The 17183-nt window shown below is 41.3% G+C and overlaps 1 protein-coding gene across 1 annotated transcript in view; it reads left to right on the top strand.

Annotated features, from left to right (window-relative positions):
• The first annotated feature begins 1639 nt into the window (after positions 1 to 1639).
• Positions 1640 to 17183, top strand: part of uvrag (UV radiation resistance associated gene) — an 88349-nt gene continuing 72805 nt past the window's right edge. The window contains exons 1-6 of the mRNA XM_035177998.1: positions 1640 to 1959; positions 5714 to 5831; positions 8736 to 8770; positions 9800 to 9961; positions 10944 to 11018; positions 11131 to 11216. Coding sequence (XP_035033889.1) covers positions 1855 to 1959; positions 5714 to 5831; positions 8736 to 8770; positions 9800 to 9961; positions 10944 to 11018; positions 11131 to 11216 — 581 coding nt within the window. The 5' untranslated portion in view covers positions 1640 to 1854. The remainder of the gene's footprint in view (positions 1960 to 5713; positions 5832 to 8735; positions 8771 to 9799; positions 9962 to 10943; positions 11019 to 11130; positions 11217 to 17183) is intronic.

Raw genomic sequence — 17183 nt, 5'->3', positions numbered from 1 at the left:
TGGTTCAGTAAAGTTACTTTCCTCCACCAGTCAATATGGATTTTAATCCAAAAAGAAATATTAAGTATGATAAGAATAAGAAGAATAAGAAGTTCTTTATTGGTCCCCTAATGTGGAAATTTGCAATGTTACAGCAGCAAAATGACATCAAATAAATAGCATGCAGTACTTGGGTGAAGGAATATAAAAAAGTATATAGAAATATAGAAAACATATAAATGTAATTAAACCGGTATATACAGTGTAAATAAATATATTATATGTCAGAATATGTACAGTGAATGGATTGCACATAGATATAATCAGACAACTTGCCCATTGGAAGAAAGTTATATTTGATATCCTTGTATTTTGGCCTGTAGGTGAACAAACAGACAGCCTGTTTTAAATAATGTATGAAACAGTCGATTCTTTTAATGATGTTCAATTGTGCTGTGGAACTGTTGATCTCCTGTTCGGGGCTGATGCTGCCCTCTAATGGTTACTTAATATTCTGCAGTCGGTGTGATGGCTTCATTCCGTCAATGCCTCATTCATTATCATGCATAATACTAGAGTAAGCACAGCATTCCACAGTGTCAGAGAATGAAGTACATCTACTCAAATACTGCACTTGTTGAGGTACTTTTAGGTTAGTATTTTCACATTATAGGATACTACTTAATACTTCCTCTCTGGAAACATTTTACTTTCACTTCCCAACATTTATCTGATATTATATTTTCCAAACAGAATAATTGAGTTTTAGGTTCTATTGGAGTGGGGTACAGGATAAAGTTGATTTAGAGACCAGGTACTTTAAATATAAGAGCTGACACTTTACTGAAGGTTAAAAAAAGAATACAAATAAAAGACATTGTGTATATACAATTTAAAAAAAGTTTGTTACACCCTCTTTTTAATCTTTTGGGATTTTTACCTAAATTAGTTCAGATTAGTTTGGATAATCCACCTGAATTGGATGGTTTATCTTGGTTAGATAGTTTATTATGTTTGACCGGTGTGTACTCTACTGAACTATCTTGTTTTATCCGATGTTTGGTGAATAGACTTCACCTATTTTGGTTTGGTTCTTTTCTGGAGTTAACTCTTTCCCCCTTAACAATTACACAATCCCGAAATCAAGGTGAAGTAAACTACTGTAACAAAATTAAAGGTAAACTCACTAGAATGTCCATTATGACACTCGTAACTTGCTCTTATTAGATATTATTCAAAAATAACTCAAGAGGTGACAAACATATGTCACTGATCACTCAGGTGAAACGCACTCAGAATCAGTGTGAGTGAAACCAGATGTTTGACTTCATGATGTTTGTTCCTCTGAGGTCAGACTCCCTCTGCAGTCAAATGGGAATCATAATGGTTCCCGTCCCTTTCTCAACATTTGCTCTGGTGGAGCCCGAGCGTGAGAAACGACGTGAGCGTGGACCTGTCACCTGCATGTCACGCCGCGCTCTGCCACTTCCTCATATTTCACAGCTTTGACAGAATTCACCGAACACCCGCCCCGTCCTGGATGATGAGCAGACGCGAACGCCAATAGAAACGCCGCCTTCCGTCACCGGGGACCGCCTTTACGTGACGGACGCTAGATTGGGCCAATCGGCGAGCTCGTTGGCGCGCCTCCCAACCGGAGACGGATTTCCGAGCAGAGAGAAGCGAGTAGCCTGTACTTTGTTTACGTCCCGTTTAGCTGACAGCTGTTGTAGCGCCTTCCCCACAGCGGCAGTCTCGTGTGTGTGTGTCCCCTCTTCCTGTCCGGAGCCCCGCTGACTCTGACGCGGGTGTCCTGCATGTCGAGGACGGGACGTTTTGCTGAATGAGGGGGAGCCGTTAGATGCCGCCAGGAGGATGAACTCCACCACCGGTCGGGTTCTCGCCATCCCCGCCGCCTCTGTCACCAACTCTGGAGCTTCATCCTCCCGAGCCTTGCACGTAGATCTCACGTCCCAGCAGGTAAATGCTCCACCCGTGAGCCCACGTTGACACCAAGTGGTAGTACATGAACTCAGGCAGACTCGGCGTGTGAAGTTTACAACGTGAGTTGGATAACTGCAGACCGGAGAAACACGGCAGGCCTGCCTGGCTAGCTAGTTAGCTCACAGCTGGCTAAGTTACAGTTAGCTAGCTGGACATGGACGGAGCAAACCGCACTGACACCACAGACACAGTGAAATCAGCCAGACTGGTGCTGGACATTTCTGAGCCCCAGCTTTTCTGCGTGTTGACCTCTTTGAAGGTTTTTAATCTCTTAATTCTTCACCTATTGCACGAAGCTAGCATGCTACTGCTAACGGTAACCTAACTTGGTTGTGTGACAGCCAGGTGACAGCCCAGCAGAGAGGAGACGGTAGTGTCAGTGCTTGTCTATTGTTTAGTGATTCGAAAAAAGTAAAACACTCTACATTAGATAGTGTGTCCGATTGAATTCGTGCTCTGTTAAGATGGTGTATTCTGTGGAAACGTGAATATTTAATACTCCATCCATTCATTCATTCATTCATTGGTCCACTACATGTAAAACACTGGAGAAGACATAGTGTGTGCAGCAGTGAACCAGGACACCTTGTTGCTCTATGTTCACTGCAGGGCTGCGAAAGTAAGTTGACTTCAGTGAAGAGTCAACGCGTCTCTTAAATTCACCAGATTAAAACTCCTGTCATCGAGCTGTCCCCTTTCTCTGCTGTTGGACGATATGACAACACATTTGATTGAGATCACATCAGTCAATATCGATAATTGTCGTAATAAATGTCACATCATTGATCCTTAGGTTTAAAGTCTGATTCTTGCTACCCACTGAAGGTTGTGCTTTTAATCTGAGAAGGAAACATTTGCCAAACAGCTAAAATATCTTACATATTTGAGATGGATCAGTTATGTGCCATACCTCCTCACTGTACTTACACAATGTATAAGCATCAAATTGATATGTATTGGACTTTCTTTATGTTGGTATTAATGAAAATTATATTGCGTTCATTTTTGATGTTGTTTTATCACCCAGACCTCGCACGAATTCAGCTTTCAATCCCCTCCTCTTCTTTGACCGACTTTATTTATGGGACATATCGATGGAGAGAAAATGATATTGGGACTTTAATTTAATTCCTCCTTGTAGCATAAAGCCTAACTCTTTGACCCTTGTCTTCAGTATAGGAATGTTTTTTGCATTAGATGCACTTTAAGATAATGTGGTTAGTGTGTGTGTATGTCGGTTCAAACTGTGTCAGCAGTTCAGTAAACACATTCCATTCCTTTTCAGATTAAAAGTAGAAAATGTGATGTATGAATATCTGACATGCCGTGTTCATTGTGCTCACATGCTTCTTGCTATAATCCCTTTAACATTCCAGCCGCTCCTGCTCCTTAAAGAATCAGTTTAACCAAATCTATCATACTCCTAGTGATGTCTGGCCATGCACATAACTTCAGACGTATGTGAGGAGGTCTCAAGATAAGATGCATGCTTCTGAGACTTCCGGAGTTTCCCCAATACAACAGAGATTCAATGTCTTGATTGTTTATTATCCTGCACATCGTTCAATAGAATATCTGTAGCTCCTTGATAAAACATTGCCCCAGCAGCATTGTGCTACTGTCCCACTACTGGCTAAACATACCACATACACTGAGAGCTACACCCAGGAGAGATGACATATCTTGGGGTTTTTTATTTAGGACATGTGAATATTTTACTCTGTTCATAACCCTGGTATCAGAACTGGGTTAGTTTCATTAACGAAAGAGGCCATACAGTAAAATCTGTAATACTACAATACATTGAGAGTGCTTGCTCTAGTGAAATGCAGTGTGATATGGACAAAATGAAATAACTCGTATTGTTGGCCAAATGCTTATATGTATATATGTTTCTCAAAGTAATCAGGGTAAAATATCTTTAGATGTGTTGGTGCTTTCAGACACCACATTAACACACAATAAATGTGTCTCCAAATCAATTATTTTGCCTAAGAAATATATACTAATTAAGTGTTTTATTTTCCCAGCTCCCTGTAATTCACTGGTCTCAACCTCCAGAACAACCATTTATTACTGAAAATACATTTTAAGTGAGAGACCAGTTTTTATGATGTAGTGTTCTTATATTTGTTGAAGATTTTCAAAAAAATTGGTTATTAATAGAAAATCCAAAGTCATACATGCAATATAATAAATTAGGGTCGTGATCTGTTGATTTTTCTAATTCTAAAACATAAATTTAAAGCTCAATTGATGGTATGCATAATATAAACGCTAAAGTTCGATTTTAAATGCTGAACTTCTTTGTCGTTGCTCCTGAGATAAACAAGATAGGCTTTTTCAAGCAGTTGGAAAGGTTTGTCTTGACGCATGTTTGTTAAGAAATATTTCCCTTAATGTCCTGACTCAGGACTTGAATCAACCTTGAGTCAGAATGAATGCACTGCATTTACAGGAACTCTATTGCAAGGTGTTGTTTTGTTGGGATCCCCTACATGTGAACAGCAGCTGTGTTTCACTAACTATTTTTAACCAGAGATTTGATTTAGTCAGCCTATTCTAGTTCCTAATGAAACGAGAAGTGTGTCTGTTCCTGAATTACAGATATTCATCGAGAGGCTTGTGACCAGCTAATTATACGTTTTTGATCATTAATAGCACATGGTCGACTAATTCTGAGCTTCACTTTGATCTGTGTCTGAATGTGTAGTTTATAATCAGGGCTCTGATGTGAGTGTAGTTTCTTGTGGAGACCCACCACAGTGGTTTCATACCCTCACATGTACACTGACATTTCAAAGGGGTGGGGTAAGGGGGCGTTAAATATCCCCTTTGGAACAATCAGTGTTTTTGTTTCTGGGGCCCTTAATCTCACAGGGAATCCCATGACTTAGATTTAGTCTCGCCTCCTGGTCAAGGGAGAAGTTGTGCTGTAGTGACGTGTTCGCCTCAAGCTGGAACTCACCCGATTGCCTGCTCTGTGGGTCTTATGTGTCCAAACACCCCCGCTCCTACAGGCATCATTTATTTTATGTCAACGCTACCTATTAAATGTATGACTTTTGCTGACGTAGGCGAAACATTCTGCACGCAGGGCTTTGGTTGCAGGTCTTGGACTTGCTGTTCAAATAATGCAGATGTGATTGTCTGGAGGAATGTCTGAAATGTGCATCACTGGGATGTTTTAATATGAACGGTTCTACTGATTTTTGTTCTGTGTGGAAAGTCAGTGGTTATAAAAGTCTCTGTGATTTGTCCACTGTGGGATAAATCATTTTAGAGCTAAAGTTGTTGATACATGTGTCATGTGACTGTAATGACTGACCATGCCTGCTGAGTTAACAGACCCCCACTCTACCATGAAAATGCATCTATTACTTGAACTGCTGATGCCACACAGCATCGTGTCTCAGTGCCACAGCTGGTTTTGCCTCTGTGCATTAGAAATAACTGCTGGTTTTGGTTGATTATGCACGGGCTGGACAATGTGAAAAATTCATTCATCTGTGAAGGTCTCTCTTTTCACTTCTGTCCTGGGACCCAGTCAAGGATCTGTCTTCAGAGCAGTGTAGAAATTGTTTGCTTTCAACCATCACATGATCAGAACAAAAAACAAACATCTCTGGTGCCTGTTTTTGTATTATGTTATATTATAAGTAATAACGAATGCAATTTTAAGTGCTGTCCTCAAGTTCTGCCTCTTTCTATATTTCACCCTGCTAAACAGAGACGACTGCGTCATCTTCGGAGCATTGCTGCCAGAAACATTGTCAACAAGAATGGTTCCCCACTTCTGGACACGTACTTCACCCTCCACCTTTGTATAGGAGAATGCATATCTCGAGGTCAGTGTGAACAACACACACACACACACACACACACCCACACACACCCTCTCACTTCTCTATGTCACGGTTGACAATGGGGAAAAGTAGCTTGGCCTGTTATCTACAATCACAAATGTAAACTTTTATTATACATACAATATACTGTTCATTCTTTTCCACTGAACTGTTCTACACCTCATTATGGATATACTGTGGCTACAACACAGTCTGCTAGCTGAGCTGGTTATGACCAGTATGAAAATCCATATTGCTTAAATTGCCCTTATGTGGTTTTTGATGAGTAATTCAGCCTGTATCTCTAACCAAAGTGTGATCGTCTCTTCAAGGCAAATCCACACTAAAATATAAAAGATGTACTGTTGCCCTGATTTTGGACACAAAATATTAAGTTGACAAACAAAATCTGTCTCCCTCAGCTCGTAATGTTTTCAGATAACACTTGAGTCAATCTGGGCCATGAAGATAGAGCCAGTGAGTGTCTCTGTGGGATTTTAATACTTTTTAATACATGACTTCTTGCTGTAAATCAACGCCTATAATCCAGTGCGTTCATCATGGTTGCTGTTTTAACATCGTCACTGTGACTCCACTCTAGATGACACTGTCACTAAAGTCATCTCCAGGTCTTTGTGACAAATCCCCTGGAAAACCAAAGTTTTCAACAGGCTTCAAGATTAACTTTTATTGCCCAACAGAGTGAGAAATTTGTCTTTGGCTCGTGAAACCTCAAAATTTCAAAATAACCGTTCAAAATACACAGAGGTGTCACTAGATAATGAACACGGGTCTGACCGCATGTTCACCATATAACTCACACATAAAATATACACAGGTGTAAATAAAGATCTTACCAATATTGAAAAAGCACCAAGTCAAAAAAACCTTTTCTATCAAGGAAACTTCAGCCATTCATTTGTTAAAAAAAGTTGTATTGACACTGGGATAGTTAAATGTTTACAACTATTGAATCTTCTTAGAGGGACTCTGGACCTCCTATCAGAGGGCAGGAGCTGGTACTCAGTGTGTAGAACATGGGACGGGTCACTTACAGGCACTCCGATTGGCTTGCTGGAGCCTAGCTTGTTTGTAAATAGGCAGCAAAGACATGTGGTGTTTTAATGTTCAATGCAGCTTGCATCAGTCAGACCGGTTTGAACTTTAGCTGCGCAGAGAGGTTTCTCAACCAAGCTGTGATGCCATATCTGATAAAGACCTCTATAAATGAAGGCCCTATAGCCTTCGCCTAATAAAAGACATACATACATTTATGATCAACTCTTAAATCAACATAGGAAGGAAGAGTTTTATGGAGTCCCCAAAGGATCATGGCGAGAATTCTTTTGATGATTACTTTTGCGTTCCCTTGAAATATGTTTTATCTCGCAACAGTTTTGAGTACAGTAACTGGATCTGAATGAATCACACAGCATCTTGCAGATCACCTTACTGCGTTCGTCTGAAGAGACCTCTTTATCTAAGAATTAATTTTGTTTGATTTTCAAATTAAACTCAAACTCAACAGTAACAAGACTGAGCTCATAGTTGTGGCCTAAAAGGCTCTGCTTCGGAAAGTTGGAGATCTCCTCCTCGTCGTTGACAGCTGTTCCATCTGCCCATTTCCAGAGGTCTGCAGCCTGGGTGTCATTCACGACTCTACCCTCTCTTTCCAATCCCACATCAAATCTGTCACCAAATCTGCTTTCTTTCATCTCAAAAACATCTCCAGACTCCGGCCCTCACTCCCCGACTCAGGCAGAAACCCTCATTCATGCATTTATCACCTCCCGCATGGATTACTGCAATGGAGTCCAGTCCGGGGTACATGTCCTGAATAGATTCCAGTACGTGCATAACTCTGCCACCAGTGTTCTCACCCGCACTCACCCCGACCATCTTTCACCTTCACTGGCTCCCGATCAAGGCCCGCATTGAATATAAACTCCTCCTTCTCACCTACAAACCCCTCCATGCCCTCGCCCCACCATATCTAACTGACCTCCTCCCCCCCTACACTCTGTCCCGAAAGCTGCGGTCCTCAGACACAGGTTTGCTCTACATCCCCAACTGCTAACTGCAAACCTTTGGAGACAGAGCCTTCTATCTCGCAGACCCCAACCTCTTGAACTCTCTCCCCGCCCAAATATGCAGTGCTGCATTTCTGGACATCTTCAAAAAACTCCTCAAACACCACCGTTAACGCTCCACCCTGCCATTGGGGCTGTTTATTTCTATCCCTTTTTGTGTGGATTATTTTCTTTTCTTTTCTCTTTTGGTCCCTAGTCACACATGTTAGCGTCCTTGGGTCTCTTGAAAAGGTACTATATAAATTCAAGTTAATATTATTATTATTATTATCATTATTAATAAGTATACTAACATGTGTATTGGGCAGTAGTGATATCAGCACACTGTGTAAGATGAGTGTAAATGGGCTACATATTAGAGTGGGTCCTGGCTGGGTTCAGACAAACATTTTGTAATGATATTCTGGATCGAATCGGGGGCGATCACATTGGCACCTTTTTTTTTTAATATTGCACATGTCTGTTATTGGGAAAAATAAGTAACAACCATGTGTGTCAGAGACGGGGAAGCAGTGCATCTTACGTAAACTGTATCGGGTCAGGTTTGGACACAAATAACAGAATGCCTGTTCAAGACCTGTTGAAAAATTAGGCCTGAGCTGAACTCGGCTACAAATGGCTCAGAGGAAATAGAAGAAGAGCAGTATTGTAAGGTAAAAGAATGGAGAGAACACAAAACATATTGCAAGGTAACGCAAAAGTTATCCTCAACAAATTCTCGCTGTGACTCTCCTGGGGCTCAATAAGATTTAATCCAGTCTCTTGTGCATAACTACATGTTCCCTCTTTTAATCGGTTCTCTTTAATGTCTTTTTAGGATTCTACAAGAGTGAGGTCATTCGAGACTCACTGGTGAGTACACTTTCTTAAACGTTCAAACTCTTCATGTCTGCTTGGGGTTTGCACAGTGCCGTACTGATGTAAGACGAGCTTCTTGTATTTTACTGATGCCAAGGCTGACATTTATACCTGCTGCCTGTCTGCCAGCCCCACATTCAGCTACCTTTGGACTTCTAGTTTCTCATGTGTCATAGATGACATCAATCTACATTGCTACATGGTTTTTGGCTGCTCTTACTGCTGTTTGTGTGGCCGCAGTAGTAACGGCAGGACATTACTTTTAGGCGTGCTGCCTAGTCATGAGCTGACCTAAGCAGCTTTCCAGGCACAGTGCTGAGTGCAAACAAACTGTATAATGCACTGCAGGAGCCTGGACCTTTGTCATCTCTCGGCCTAACTTCCTCCCGTTGATTTCCAGATCCTTACTCTAGCATTTTGTCTCCTTCCTGTCATCGTTCGTTCAGGGGAAACCGTCTTCCTGTTTTCAATATAGCCGCCACAAGCTTCGCTTCCGTTACTGACTCTTACTAGCTCTGTAACCTCCTCTGGTTTGGACTTCTGCTTTTGACATTCCTATCCAAACCGCCCCTGAAAGTGACCCAAAGAGCCAGAGATTTTCTCTCTGATGGGGGGGAAATGCTACATAATTGAATGATGTAAATGGCTACATTGCTTTGGAGGAACAGTCCTCAGTGCTGCCTGTTTGGAAGGTCAAGAGCAGAGAGCAAACTGTGGAAGGGCTCAGACTTAGGTTAATTTAGAACAGGATGATTCAATTACTGAAGAATGTATGGAGGGCACATTATGTCATCAAATTAGTCAGAGGCCTCACACAGTTCATATTTTGATCTAAAGTTTTTAGTACACACAAAAAAAAACTTGTGCTTGTATTGCCTTGACTTGTCTGACATAAAAAGTAGCTGTGTTTTAAGTGTATTGTCTTTGTAAGAGTCTGGAATTGTTGATTCAGACTTAACAATTTGATGTTAGGTGTTAATGTCCCCTTACTGCGTATCATGTGTATGTGTGTGTGATTTTCAGAATCCCACTTGGCGCAGCCTGGACTTTGGCATGCTGCCGGAGCTTCTGGACACGTCAGTGTCTTGCTTCGTGGTGAGGATCTGGGGCGGACAAGAGGAACAGTACCAGCTCCTCATAGAATGGAGGGTCAATCTGGATGGCCTCAGATACACTGGGCAGCAGGTCAGCAACCACACGACGTGCACGTTTGTCACAAGGGTTTCTGTGTGGCAGCAAGCGTGTACAGACTGGAGCGAAACGTGTGAATACAGTTGTCAAGCGTATGCATGTTCTGCTTTTCAGGCTCATTTTTCACTTTCAGTTTGCAAAACATGAAACAGAAAATAGTATACTCTAAATGTTCACCTCAAAATGTAATAAAGCACAGTAAGTTTATCAGAGTACGCTTTTAATCAAATTGAAACTCAAAATAGGGTCGGAAATTTGTTTCATGAAGATAATACAAATAGAAATGAGAAAAAGAGACAAATGCAATCTATGCAGGAGTTAATATTAAAAATAGTTGAAGAATGGCATTTGAAAACCCTTATTTTAATAATTTAATATTTGGTTTATGTACTCTGATGTAGTCTAGAGTCTTACGTCACACTAGTTAGTACTGCATTCTTAAAAGGTAAAATGTGATTATACATCAGTTTAGTTTTTCTGTTCTGTTTTGACCACACATATTGACCAAGCCCTGTTTCCATCGCTTGAAGGTTTAATCAATTAAAATATAATGAGCTAATTTACAGCACAACAAAGATGTTTACAAATTATTCTAAACGGCATGAAGTCATGGCTGTTTAGTTGCATTGCTATTCACCATAGACCTCATGTTTGAATGAGAGTTGATGTAACTGCTCAGTAATAAACTTAGAAACTTGTGCTAATATGATGTCTTTATTCTGGGGACTGAGGTCGACTTGGCTCTTAGCTGTAATGTTTTTCCACACTGAAACTATGCTGTGAGAACTGAGCCAAAGCACATCAACAGATACAGTAAAAGAAGTTAGTGTTACTGCCGTTTTTTTCACAGCGAGAGTTTTTTCAGAGCCCGTAAATGCAGAGCAGCGTCTCTTATTCACATCCAGATGCTCGCTGTCCTTTGTTCTCTTCGACTCCGTCCGCACAATAAGCCGCTGCTGTCTCGCTTTGTCCACAGATTCGATCCAGGAATCCAAATGAGATCATATTCGGATTGAATGATGGCTACTATTCAGCTGACTTTGATCACAAGGTACAGACTTTTGTCCATTTTCCAGGGCTCCCACATCATAATGGAATACCCAGTCCTAATCTCATTAGCTTTTTGACTTCTGCACTGAAACACTGACATGTTGCTGTTGCAGGATCAGTCGGAGCGGAAGAAAAACAGTCTGCTTCAGGTCGACCTGAGTTCAGTCCGGAACTCCTACAGCGTTTTCTCTTTGCTCAGGTAAGATTTATGTCATGTCGCACTATTACATCATATTATAATTTCAGCAGGCCTCAGTTTTCATGTATTTCCTTGAGTCTTTTCTGTCATGTGTGGTGGATGTCAACTACCTACAAAGAACATTTACAGTCTATTGGATTTCAAGCCACACCTCATGTATTTTAGATCTTTTATCTACTTCTTTGCATAAACATATGTATCGAGATATGTTCATGTGTGGCATTTTAGGTTTGAGCGTTTGTTGTCCAGCAGATGGCGCCACAGGGAAGCCAGTATTTGGACAGTGGACGCTCTGTTGGCCTCTGACTTTATTTAAAGCTGCACAGCCTGCAGTCTATACTGTATTTGTTGGACACAATGGGCCAGACAAAATACATATATGGGACATTTTAAGGAGGCCCTTTATCAACAGGCCAACCTCATACTTAGGACTAAGATTTTCATTAGAATTACTCTTAATGATTTAAATGTATTGGATGCAATACAAATTTACACCACAAGGAGGAGACAGAGATTGCTTGTTAGCGGGGGAATCCTGCTGTAATCATTAAGAACATGAGAGGACAGGGCAGTGCTGGCGTCTGTTGACAAACATACACTTGATGTTCATGTCTATATTTGAATGTGGTAGGATGCAAGCACTAATTTCAGGATCACCAGGGCTTCCCCCGAGGGAACCCCACTCTTATCCAAAGCCTGTTCACATAACAACATAATTACACCCAGTTTTGTCTAAATAAATGTATATCGGGAAGGTTCGAGCTAGACACTTCCAAAATAAGATAAGGATCCTTTAATTTGGAGGAAGCCTTCAACTAACGTTTTCCTTTCATAAGGAATAAGTAGGGGGATATAAATGTGTCACAGGCCTGTGCAGTGTCAAGAAAAAAAGAGTTATTCCAAAGCCGGCTGAACTTTAACAGTACTCCCTCATCTAGAAGTGGTCATGTTTATATGAGAAGACTTTTACCTCCCTTAGCAGCTTGAAGGAAAAAAAACCCCAGTTTGAATCCTAACTTTTATGACCCCTGCTCTTACTTCTCTTACTTCTCTTATTGCAGCCTCCCTCCACGTCCTCTTCTTCTGTCCACACCCAGTGGGACTCTGTGGAGTTTAACACACTTAGCGCTGATCCCCGTCTTCCCTCACACAGCTCTTCCTGCTGCTCCTCACCCCTGTCTCACTTTCTTCCTTGGTTTAGTGAACTCATATGCTCATGGTTTATGATTATGTACTGTAGAATGATTCATCAGATATTGTACACTTCGTCAGGGATTTTCCTCCTACTCTTCATGGTACATATACCACTCAAGTTCTGAGCTGCACAGCTCTGAGCTCTTTTTCTCAAGGCACATCCGCCTTCTGAGGCTACTATGTTTTGTTTGAAAACACATTAACTCTGCTACGCGTATGCCTGGCTCCTTATCACTTTTAGAGACAGTATAACAGAGAAGTTTGAGTTTAAAAACTGGGGCTGCATTTTAGTGAGGACGGGCAGAAACAGGCAGGTTTTCAAACAATGACATAGAAACTCACAATCACTTGCTGACTGGGTATTAGGGGTCACGACGTAGCCTTCGCTGATTCATCAGGCTCCTATCACATGACTCCCTTCAGGTAGAAAACAACCAGCATCAGCCCTGGCTATCAGTGCAGAACGCAACGTGGTTAATCCATTACTAGCGTTGCTGACCCTGTTGTCTTTGGGAACACTGTTGTGCAGATATATTCTGCACTTTATAATGATACAACGGCTTACAAGTGTAGGAGAGGAGATATTATGTGAGCAATTTCCTGTGCCTTCCTGTTCACAGGGGCACTCGTACGCCCAGTGTGCGTGAGTGGTCATGTGATATGCATATTTCGGTGTGTTAGTATGAACATGGATTAAAACTGATGCGGAGCCAAAATTCTCATGTGGACAGAGATCGTTTGTTTCAAAATGCTATTTTCAAACAAAAATGTTGTAGAATGGATGAAGCCTGAAGCATACAGCTGGACTTCTGCTGGTAGAACCGTGTTGCATGTGAAAATATCTTCTTCTACTATCGACTTTATACATTTTAGACATCATTTTTGATAATATGCCACTAGGCCTAATCTTATTAAGCCTCGTCCAAAGATTGGAGTACATCTTTCTTTTTTCTCCAAGAACAACAATCCATGTCCATAAGGGACACCCACAGTGTCAAGTATTCTCACCCCTCTTTCTCCTTCTTTGGTTTGGCCCGGTGTGTAGCGTCTTTTCCTTTGGAAAAGGATGAGAGCCCAGGATAGACTGCCCTGATATTGATTAATGGCAGCAATTTGTCAGCAGATTCACAGTCTGCCTTTCTGCCCGGCTCCAGCTGACAACACCCCTCACTAACATGGTGATGTGGGCTAGCAAACACAGCCCGTCCCAGATGGAGAGATGAAGAGGCAGCGGTCAGATCATCAATCAGCAAACTCCTGTCTCTTCCAGAGTTGCTGAGATAGAGGTTGAGCCACATCTTTCAAAGAACTGGACCCCTGTCTGCGTAGAAAGAAAGCTAAGAAGACAGTGGTGAAGATGACTCAGCAGTTCAACCTATTATTTTTTCCCTTTTGTCGAGACTAACACAGATTCAGATGTGCCCCAGCCTCCCCGATACACTTCTCTGTCTTATCAGGGGAAGTGCCGATGTGAGCTGAAAAAGAGGAAGGAAGATGTGATAAGACTGGTGGAAAAAATGACTTCCTGTCATCGTGTGACAGAGCTGCATGTTAGTCTTAGTGGATATGAACAAAAAGAAGAGGCAGAGTGGGCTCCTCTTCCACTTCACAGTGTTCAGAGGCCACCCTTTATGGCCCAATGTGTTTTTGAATATTACATTGAAGTGGTGGGTAAGTGCAAGCACTTGAGTGGCCCCTCAGGTCTTATTTACAACTTTCTCACACCAAAGAGTTATGTAATCACTTTGAGCTGTAAGTGTTTGTAATGACAACAAAGGTATTGTGGATGCTGGATGTTGAACTTTCAGGTCTATTGTACCAGTGGCTTATGTGACACATGTTAAACATCATTCTTGGGGCACAGCTTTCACAGTTCAGCGCTGTGACATTGCAGATTAAACCTGGCTCAAGCTCCTGGAGCCTAAAGGGGAAACTTTCTTTTCCCCCTCTATGATCAGAGCCATATGTTGCCTATGTTTCCTGATTTGCTCGTCTACGCTGTTATGTGGAGCATGCGTGTATGTACAGTATGTGTCAACAGAAGCAGTACACTCTGAAGCTCTGGGGGTCTCTCAAGCCCTCCAGGCTGTTGAGGTAACACTCCCCTCAGGCAGCCCCTGAGTTCTACTCGCCTCCTGGTTAGACGCTGCTCTCTACCACAGGTAGTTGTTGTAATCCTGTGTTAAACTAGTGCTTAGACTGGAGTCTATGTCTGACACCGGGGTCCCAACCACCAGTTACCAGACTAAATCTCCATGGAGATACAGATGGGAATGCTCTTGCTTTCATGGTAACGCCCACAATGATATATAACTGTAAACGTGGTCTTCAGTTGTTTTTTCAATATAAGCAGTGGGCTTACAACATCCTGTCTTTTTTTGCCAGTGTCCTGTCTGTTCTACATAAAAAGGTATTTTATTTTTAACACATAATGTTTCAATCTGGGATTACATTCTCTCAAGGTTGAAACCTTCGGCATGTTTTGTCTTTTTCCAGCCCGTTCAGACCGGGTATTAACATCCGTCCTGAGAGATCTGATCATAAGTGGACAGCTTTAAGTTTGTCTGTTCACAACTGCCATTTAAAATGTGTCCTGAATGTGTCTTCTGTGACCACTTGTGACCGGATCTCATTTTCCCGCTCTATATGCAAATAATCTCGCTCGTGAAGAGCAATGATGTTTCTTTTGCCTCGTCTGAGTTCAAAGCTGTGTCTGATGATGATGTGTGTGTGTGAACAAGCGAGACAGAGAGAAAGGCAGAGAGAGAGAGGAGTTAGGTAGGACTGAATGAATCTTCTGCAGCTGTGCTGTAAAGACAGATTTACATTTTTAAAAAGTATCAGTCATTATTTGTTGGTCAGTGTTGATATTGTCGCGGTGGCCACAAACAAATCAACGTATGGAGACTGAGAGGCATGAAAATAAGTTTCCCTCTGATCAGAGGATGTCAGCTGAGTAGCAGGTCCTTCATGTGTGGCAGAGGAAACACTTTTGTTCACACAGCGAGAAGAAAAGGCCACATGCGATTGGATCTCAGGACCCATTTGGGGGTGTTCAGTCTTGTTCTTAGAGCTGTCCACTTGTGATAGGATCAGTGAAGACGAATGTTAATACCAGGTTGTCACATTCAGCCCCCCCAAAGTAATTACACTTCAACTTAAAACTACGATTTCAAGCCTTAGCCTCTCTTAAAGAGAATACAAATATCTTTCCCCCAGATCTTTTTGGTTTTTATGCTTCTCTGTTGTAGTTGTCGTGTAAACATGTCTTACAGGACCTCAGCAGGGCCCCACAAAGACCATGTGCCTGGAGGAGTGAATATGCAGACTAAGCAAAGACACTTCTCTCCAGTAATCTTATCTCCCATTCCATGTAATTCTATTACATTTGTCAATTTTTTTTGCTGTTATTATATTGCAGTGTCTCAGGTTTTTTGAAAATCAAGCACAGAACAAATAATCAATAACAGATTTTTTATAAACAAGCAATTATGGAAACATTATGTTGAAATTAATAGAATCAAAGTTTTCGACTCATTTCACTATTTCTACAATTGAAATGAAACATTGTTTAAATAGAAGTTCCCACTAATGTGTTGCACTTGTTGCTTTACATTCACCTTCTGTCCAGTTCATCCCAAACCAGCTCCCTGAGGTTTAAGTCTGGAGATTGTCTTGCACTTCTTCTTTATTTCAATAACTTTAGGTAATTATTTTACTGTAGGATGAACCAACCAGCCCGTCTTTCTTTGTTAATGGCCTTTTCCTCACAATTCTGATTAATATATACACATATACAGTATTGTATCAGAAAGTGTAGTAACATAGTTCGTTCTAACTCTGCCTTTCTACAGACAGAGGTTTAAGTAATCAACATCCTCAGGAATTGTTTGCATTAATCATCAAGGCTGTTATTGCTTCTTTTCTTTTCTGCAGAAAAGTTAACTCATTGTTTGATCCATGAAAAAGTTATTTTTATATCTACTGTACGTTATTTTTCAGCTTCTCTAACCTCTCCCTACATTTGCACCATTTTTCACTTATCTCGAGTTGCGATTTCAATAAAAACTGGAAAAAGTGAGTTGTCCTCAAGCCTTTGAATGGTAGCACAGATGGAGACGATGGTAAAGTGAGGTGAATAGAAAGTGGTGAAATGTGTTGACATTCTTTGGCAATGAGCTACAGGGAAAATTTACGAGTGGTGTTTGTTGTGATTTTGTTCCCGCTGCGGTGCTGTCTGTTTTGTCCTCTGCGGAGGTGTGATAGAGGAACATTATCCTCAACTTGTTGTCATAAAATTTCTCGGCGCTTGTTTTGAATCGGTTAACTGGCTGACCTGTTCACCCTGCACTGGTTGAAAAATGGTTGCTGGAAACGAATTCAGCACAGTCATTAGTGGTAGGGCTTGTTTCCTCTGACCTAGGTTTTGTTTGAAAAGTGCGTTGGGCACATGTGATTAACGGCTGGAAGGAACACGGCAACATAATGTTTAATACATTAAGAATATTGCTTTGGAAAGGCCATTGCATGTCGACTGAATTTGAACCAGTTGATCATTTTCTGATTTGATCAGGGATTTCCAACCTATTGTTTCCTGTATTACATTCCCTCATTTTCTCTGTAATTTGAGTTAAAGTATTTTTCCAGATGCGGGGAAATAAATTTCAGATGTTGTGAAGTAATATACTGGATGTTTACTTCTTATTTTGTTTCAGAAGAAACAGTTTATTCTCAGGTGTCATCCTCAGTTTCTCTTGCTTATCTTTGTTAGCC

The sequence above is a fragment of the Hippoglossus stenolepis genome, chromosome 15 (assembly GCF_022539355.2).
Source record: "Hippoglossus stenolepis isolate QCI-W04-F060 chromosome 15, HSTE1.2, whole genome shotgun sequence".
In the NCBI taxonomy this organism is placed as follows: Eukaryota; Metazoa; Chordata; class Actinopteri; order Pleuronectiformes; family Pleuronectidae; genus Hippoglossus; species Hippoglossus stenolepis.
Note: the sequence above shows the minus strand (reverse complement) of the source record. Positions and strands in the feature narration are given on the sequence as shown.